The sequence below is a fragment of the Monodon monoceros genome, unplaced genomic scaffold (genome assembly GCF_005190385.1).
Source record: "Monodon monoceros isolate NGI ecotype Baffin Bay Population unplaced genomic scaffold, NGI_Narwhal_1 Super_Scaffold_12, whole genome shotgun sequence".
In the NCBI taxonomy this organism is placed as follows: domain Eukaryota; kingdom Metazoa; phylum Chordata; class Mammalia; order Artiodactyla; family Monodontidae; genus Monodon; species Monodon monoceros.
In genome coordinates, this window is record NW_021703768.1 from 137,370,107 (window position 1) to 137,378,208 (window position 8,102).

At 38.6% G+C, this 8,102-nt stretch overlaps 1 protein-coding gene across 2 annotated transcripts in view; it reads left to right on the forward strand.

Annotated features, from left to right (window-relative positions):
* GABRA1 (gamma-aminobutyric acid type A receptor alpha1 subunit) overlaps positions 1 to 5,867 on the forward strand; it is a 60,790-nt gene extending 54,923 nt beyond the window's left edge. The window contains exon 11 of one of the 2 annotated variants that reach the window (XM_029217366.1): positions 3,003 to 5,867. In XM_029217366.1, the coding sequence (XP_029073199.1) occupies positions 3,003 to 3,314 (312 nt within the window). In that variant the 3' untranslated portion in view covers positions 3,315 to 5,867. The remainder of the gene's footprint in view (positions 1 to 3,002) is intronic. The other variant, XM_029217367.1, reaches the window with a different exon arrangement.
* Positions 5,868 to 8,102: the final 2,235 nt, after the last annotated feature.

Consider the following 8,102-nt stretch of genomic DNA (forward strand, 5'->3'; position numbering starts at 1 on the left):
ATAAAATATTTCAATCTCTATCAATCTACAGTCCGTGTTATTCAGTGTACACATATAGCTATAGGTATGGTCATATCTATATATTTTATGTATATATATATATATATAGATACATATACATAATGCCTATATCTGTCATCCTAATGGGAAAGAGAATATTTTTTATAATTTATCTATGTCTGTAAAAATCTTCCCCAGGGCTTTGCCAGTATGATTAGCTTATAATAAGGAGCATGATCACAGTGTGATCCAGGTCTCATTTTGACATTCAGAGAGAATAAATAACATATTTTTCCTGTGACCAGGTTTTTCAGGAGAGGTAAAATTTCAATCTCTGACATGGTATAACTTCAAAAAAAAAAGAAAATCCACATAGGGCATCATGTTTTCAAGCAAGCATATAGTAGCCTTCTCAAGATCCATCCTCATATGTTTAATTGCTGAAGGAAATACCAACTTCTTTTTTTTTTTTTTTTGCGGTACGCGGGCCTCTCACTGTTGTGGCCTCTCCCGTTGCGGAGCACAGGCTCCGGACGTGCAGGCTCAGTGGCCATGGCTCACGGGCCCAGCCGCTCCGTGGCATGTGGGATCCTCCCGGACTGGGGCACGAACCCGCGTCCCCTGCATCGGCAGGCAGACTCCCAACCACTGTGCCACCAGGGAAGCCCCCAACTTCTTAATGAATATGGGGGAGCTCAATATTTTCAGAAACGAAAAAAACTATATTATTTCCTGAGAAACCAACCAGATATTTCTAAATATCCTTTTCAACATGATGCTGCAAAAAGAAAGAAAAATAAAACACTTAAGTTGAGAAAATTTAGTATTAGGGTATTATGATAAATTGGCAGTAGGAGAGACGAAATCTACCAATAATACAAACTCTTCTCCAAGAATTCTTCCTGTGGCAGATTATTCATTTCAGTTTATCTAATAAGGTGTCTGTCACTCAACAAATTTTGTTTAGATTAGAACCCATTGCCTCTCTTCAACATCAGAGCGCATATACATTTTATCTAAAGGACATACATGCTTTTCAATGTATCCTTTAATATTAGATCTGCTATTTTCTAAGCAGTAGACTCAATACAAGTTCAGTCTGGCTGCTTGTGTTGAAATAATTCATATCACTTTTTGACTTGTAGTCATTTGGACCACATTCAGACAGAATCAATTTTACTCATTTTATTTTTGTACAAATAATTATAGAAATTTCTGTCACTCCTCCTAAAGCTTAAGCAAATCTGCCTTCACTATGAAATGGGTGTATACTTGGACTAAGTGGCCTTACTTTTAATGGTGTAATACTAGGAGAAAAAAAAATCTGGGCTTTTTTTTGGTTTTAAGTCCCAGTGAATGTATGCTTAAGGATTTGGAGAGGAGAATAGCAGATAGGTCATGGAGTTGGATAATAAAGAAATTAACCTGTTAAAATTGCACCTTGTGAGTGAGAAATATCAGCTCTTCTAGAAGTAATAGTTTATTCTGATTTGATATTAAAAATACAGATTGTCCAGAGTATATTGAGTCTGGTTGGTCAAGTTTAGCTGCTCATGAACATTCTCTGTGTAGTTTATTCACAATGTCAATAATCAGGCTTCACTCCCTAGGAGTTCTGATTCAAAATGCAAGATTGTGCCCAAGACATTTACACTTAAAAAAATTTTAACTGGTGATTTAGTGTGCACAAAAAAACAAGGCTCACTCTTCTAGACTAGTGCCATCCAGCAGGAATATAAGTGAGCCACAAATGTGAGCCATATATATAATTAACATATTTCTGGTAGCCTTATTTAAAAAGTACAAACCAGTGAAATTAAGTTTAATAATATACTTTAGCCAATATGTCAAAAATATCCTCTTTATGTATAAATAATGCTAAACATTATTTAGGAGAAATATTGTACTTTTTTTTTTTTTGCGGTACACGGGCCTCTCACCGCTGCGGCCTCTCCCGCCACGGAGCACAGGCTCCAGACGTGCAGTCCCAGCGGCCATGGCTCACGGGCCCAGCCGCTCCGTGGCATGTGGGATCTTCCCGGACCGGGGCACGAACCCGTGTCCCCTGCATTGGCAGGTGGCCTCTCAACCACTGCGCCACCAGGGAAGCCCTGTACTTTTTTTTATTTTTCATACTTAGCCTTCAAAATCCTATGTGTACTTTATACTTCCAGAACATCTCAAATTAGACTAGCCACATTACAAGTGCTCAATAGTCACAAGTTACGGATGGCAACTGTATCAGAGCACATAGCTCTAAACAATGATACACTTTATTTTTGAGAAATGTCTGTACGACAGAAACTCGAAGAAATACCGCACTTGTCAATTACTGCACAGATAACGTTGATAAGCAGCCAACACTGAGCAAGAATTGAATTCAGGATATCCTGACCACCCCTGCTTTGCCATTTGCCCATTGGAAACATGGGGAGAAGGAACAAATAATAATTAGCTCAGCAGTTTTTCACTGCAAAACAAACTACCCCAAAACTTAGTGACCTAAAACAACGACCAAGCATTTTGGGCTGGGAAAAACCTGATGGTATTTCTGTTAGTCTGACCTGGGCTCATGCCAAAAAGTCCTTGATACGTGGTCATAGTTGGTCCTGCCCAAAACATCCATAAGATGTTTGGTCCACACCAAAGGACTTTGTTATTTGATCCTGTCCAAAACCATTTGGCATGGACCCGATATGCTCATGGACATTTTGGATAGGACCACATTTCAAGGACTTGGCGTAAACCAAATGTCTTACGGACCAACTGTCTTATGGACATTTTGGACAGGAACAAATGTCCTGCAAGGTCACTTGTCAATCTTATAACTAGACGTTTGTATCTGCGTTTTTCATTTTTCCCCAAAATGCAGTTGTAAATTACGTTCCTTAGATTTTAAATAAAGCACATGTTTGAGTTCTAAAGGTCCCTTTGCTCAGCAACTTATAAACGTGCTTCCCACAGTTTACTAAACAAAATACTTTTACTCTTTCCTTCTACAGCCAAAGAAAATGAAGGATCCTCTCATTAAGAAAAACAACACTTATGCTCCAACAGCAACCAGCTACACACCTAATTTGGCCAGGGGTGACCCTGGCTTAGCCACCATTGCTAAAAGTGCAACCATAGAACCAAAAGAAGTCAAGACGGAAACAAAACCACCAGAACCGAAGAAAACCTTTAACAGTGTAAGCAAAATTGACCGACTGTCAAGAATAGCCTTCCCGCTGTTATTCGGAATCTTTAACTTGGTCTATTGGGCTACATATTTAAACAGAGAGCCTCAGCTAAAAGCCCCTACCCCACATCAATAGGTCCTGTCATTCACATTCTGTTGTTCAGTCCTCTGCGCTGGGAATTGCTTTCTGTTCTCAGCAGTAATTCCCATCTGCTTTATTGCCTCTATCTTAAAGAATTTGAAGATTTCTTTATTTCCATAATTCATATAAGAACAACAGACCCCTGTCTGGCAGTCCAGAGCAGAGCATACAGCTGAGAGACAGGATTCTGAAAGAGAGAGCAAGACAGAAAAATCACGACAGAAGGAAACAGAAGGGAAGAGAGAGGAAAGGTGGGGGAAGTAGGTCCAAAGACATGAGGAAAAGTAGAAGAAAAATCAAACTTAACTCTATAACTCTGGGTCATTTGTAGATATATATTTCCAAATATTCTAGAAAAAAAGATACTGTATATGTCAAAAATATTTTTATGTGAAGGTGTTTAAAAGAATAAATTATAAATGTTTAAAGAAGAAGCATTTTAAAAAATCTATGTCTTTATTGCACAAACTACAATGTGCTTCTTACATTTCTGTTTTGTTTTTTAAACCGATGTATAGCTTTAACATTCTGTTTCCAAAGCTAAAGATCCCCACTCTTTCTCCTTTTAAGAAATGCCTAATGCATTATTTTGTTGTTAAATGCTATTTTAAAATTTATGGAAAATTGCATTGGCAAATGTGCAGTTCCTCACTGTAGAGCACATTTAATCCAATGGAGACAAATGCTTTAAATAGGCTGCTTTACTATCATCTCAGCTTTTACCACTAGACTCAATGAGGAGTCATTTTAACAGATACACACTCAATAAAACTAAAAAAAGAAATAATAAATTTAAATAGAACAATTTTAAAAGATTTATTTTCCATCCTGTCTATATCCAGATAGCACATGCATCAAATAATTACTGGATTTTCATTCTGAAGATGTTTTTAGAGGGGCAAAAATATTTTGCAAGCTCTAGAATTGTTGAATGTATTATTTTATATAACAGTACATTAAAAGCTTTAGATTGAAATTTATGACTAGTAAACAAATATAGAATATATAAATTATATATGTAAATATATGGCATGAGATTGTAAATTTTTTTACTTTTTTAAAGGTTGTGTTCTTAAAATACTGTGTAGGACTCACCGCTCTTAGCTGTTAGAATGTTGTTAAATGCTATGGAAATACTTTTAGAGCCTGCATTTAAGACCAGAACAGCCTGAAGGAATCAGATGGAAGTTCCAATATATGGGTATTAAATCTACTTATGGAGAGAAAGCTTGTAATTGTCCAGTGTACAGCAGTAAATCAGTTGCTATCTGCTCAAGTCATCCCACATTTCCCTATTTTAAGCTCTTGTTATATAGAAAGAAAATGGAAAAGCACTAGTGGGAGCTAGAAAATCAACTGTATATTATTGCTATCTTTGCTGATACCAACTATTTCAATAAGTGTTGTACCATATGTAGCATTAAATATAAAAATACATGAAAGAATGTACAGGAAATAGCTTTTATTGAGTAATATTACATTTCATTTATACTGTAGCAATATATTTGTAGGCATACTACGTAAGGGCTTTAATGACAAGAGGTCCATTAATACTCCCTATGAAAATTCTAGTCTGTTTCATTACTTCCCAGATGTTTTAGAAATAAATATTTATGCAGAAGGTATTTTTGAAGCCTCCTTTTGTCTGACAGAATTTCAGAGATATTTAAAATTAGTGTCCAGAATCCACAGGTTATGGTCTAACCACATTTAGAATACTATGACATAAACCTGTCATCATAATTACCAAATAAGACAGTTGGGATCCATACCCAAGTTTTGAGCAATGTTTGTCTCAAAAAGCTGCTATCCAATGATGCAGGAAAATACAGTTTGTGTTTTCCTAAACAAACTCTGGTTTTGTTTTTAAATGTGCTTTATTGTTTGATATGGTCCTGCCTAAATTCAATGAGCTAGCCCAATAAAGTGTGAACCAGGATATTTCATCCTTCAGTATCATGTGTAGATATCATGTATAGAAATAAAGTAAAATATGGCTCTAACTTCTGTGTTGCTGTTAATCTTGTTATTTTGGGGCGTTAATCTAATGTGTTTATTAAGAGCATTTTTATCTTCCAGACTCCTCATAGCTAACATTTGGTCTGTATTTTGCTCATTAGATGTGAATATTTCTTATTAGTCTGCTTTCTGCTATGCAATGACTGCATTTCTATCATTTCTTAGTTTGTTAGTATATGTGGACAGTATTCTATTGTATAAATTGATTGCACAACTTATCAAAGACAAATGATTCTATGTAGCTTTTCTACAGTGCTTTGCTAAACCATGTAATACTAGTTAAGTCTTCCTTGAAAATAAAGATACACTCTTATAGAGGACAGTTCCTGTAAACTCCCAGGAAAAATTTTTTAAAGATGACACTGAATGTTTATTGCACCTTAGTGCAGTGAAGTGGCAATAAAACCTAACATGAATCGAGGTTGTTTATGGCAGATGCATGTATTGCTTTACAGAGTTTAGCAAAAGCTCTTAACTTTATGTCATACTGTATTCTATTATAATAATAAAGCTAACATTATTCAGTAATAAATGGAATGCTGGACTTTATTTTCATGTTATCAATATGACCTACCATTGCCTTGTTTTAAAATATTTTCAAGTAGGAGCACCTAAAAGTGCCAAGTGCTAATAAGAATCTAGGCTACTCAGAAGATTTTTGAAGATGTATCAGTAGTATTATCCTAAACTATGATTTTAAATGAATCACTTTCAAAAAGAGGAATTGTTAAACACCTGGTATCTGGTGCTGCCAGTAGCACCTCAAGGCAAAATTTGTAAAGCATAAATAGAAAAGAGTCAACATACTGAAACAATAGTAGTTTGTTCATATCTATTGTTAATACAGTAGATTTCTTTTCTGATCTACTCCCGGGAGACTGGTTTAATTGTTTTAGAGGAAGAGTCTCAGCATTATAGTTTTTAAACCTCCCACAGATCTATTACATTCCTTAATGTTTCTATAAGCACAAAGTTAAAGTACAAAACACTGAGAGGGACCTTCAGGATGGTGGAAGAGTAAGACATGGAGATCACCTTCCTCCCCACAAATACATCAAAAATACATCTACATGTGGAACAACTCCTACAGAACACCTGCTGAACGTTGGCAGAAGACCTCAGCCTTCCTAAAAGGCAAGAAACTCCCACATATCTGGATAGGGCAAAAGAAAAAAGGAAAAACAGAGAAAAAAGAATAGGGATGGAACCTGCACCTCTGGGAGGGAGCTGTGAAGGAGGAAAGGTTTCCGCACACTAGGAAGCCCCTTCACTGGTGGAGACAGTGGGTGGCGGAGGGGGGAAGCTTCGGAGCCACGGAGGAGAGCGCAGCAACAGGGGTGCAGAGGGCAAAGCAGAGAGATTCTGCACTGAAGATCGCTGCCGACCAGCACTCACCAGCCCAAGAGGCTTCTCTGCTCACCCGCCGGGGTGGGTGGGGGATAGGAGCTGAGGCTCAGGATCGGGAGGTCAGATCCCAGGGAGAGGACTGGGGTTGGCTGCGTGAACACAGCACGATAGCTAGCTGGGAGGGAGTCCGGGAAAAAGTCTGGAACTGCCCAAGAGGCAACAGACCATTGTTTTGGGGTGCGCGAGGAGAGGGGATTCAGAGCACCACCTAAACGAGCTCCAGAGACAGGCATGAGACACGGCTGTCAGCGTGGATGCCAGAGACGGGCATGAAACACTAAGGCTGCAGCTGCAGCCACCAAGAAGCCTGTGTACGAGCACAGGTCACTATCCACACCCCCCTTCCGGGGAGCCTGTGCAGCCCACCACCGCCAGGGTCCCGGGATCCAGGGACAACTTCCCCGGGAGAACGCACGACACGCCTCAGGCTGGTGCAACGTCATGCCAGCCTCTGCCGCCGCAGGCTCGCCCCACATTCCGTACCCCTCCCTCTCCCCGGCCTGAGTGAGCCGGAGCCCCCGAATCAGCTGCTCCTTTAACCCCGTCGTGTCTAAGTGAAGAACAGACGCCCTCAGGCAACCTAAATGCAGAGGTGGGGCCAAATCCAAAGCTGAACCGCAGGAGCTGTGCGAACAAAGAAGAGAAAGGGAACTCTCTCCCAGCAGTCTCAGGAGCAGTGGATTAAATCTCCACAATCAACTTGATGTACCCTGCACCTGTAGAATACCTGAATAGACTACGAATCATCCCAAATCTGAGGTGGTGGACTTTGGGAGCAACTGTAGACTTGGGGTTTGCTTTCTGCATCTAATTTGTTTCTGGTTTTATGTTTATCTGAGTTGAGAATTTAGAGCTTATTACCATTGGTAGATTTGTTTATTGATTTGGTTGTTCTCTTCCTTTTTAAAATGATTATATATATATATATTTTTTTCCTTTTTCTCTTTCTGTGAGTATGCACATGTAGGCTTCCTTGTTTGATTTTGTCTGTATGGCTTTGCTTTTACCATTTGTCCTAGGGTTCTGTCTGTCCATTTCTGTTTTTCGGGGTTTTTTAAAAATAGTTTTTAGCACTTGTTATCATTGGTGGATTTGGTTTTCGGTTTGGTTGCTCTCTTCCTTCATTCTTTGCTTCTTTTCTTTTTATTACTTTTCTATTTTTAACAATTTTTTTATTTTAATAAGTTTATTTTATTTTATTTATTTTCTTTCTTTTTTTTCTCCCTTTTGTTCTGAGCCATGAGGCTGACAGGGTCTTGGTGCTCTGGCCAGGTGTCAGGCCTGAGTCTCTGAGGTGGGAGAGCTGAGTTCAGGACATTGGTCCACCAGAAAACTCCCAGCGACATGTAATAACAA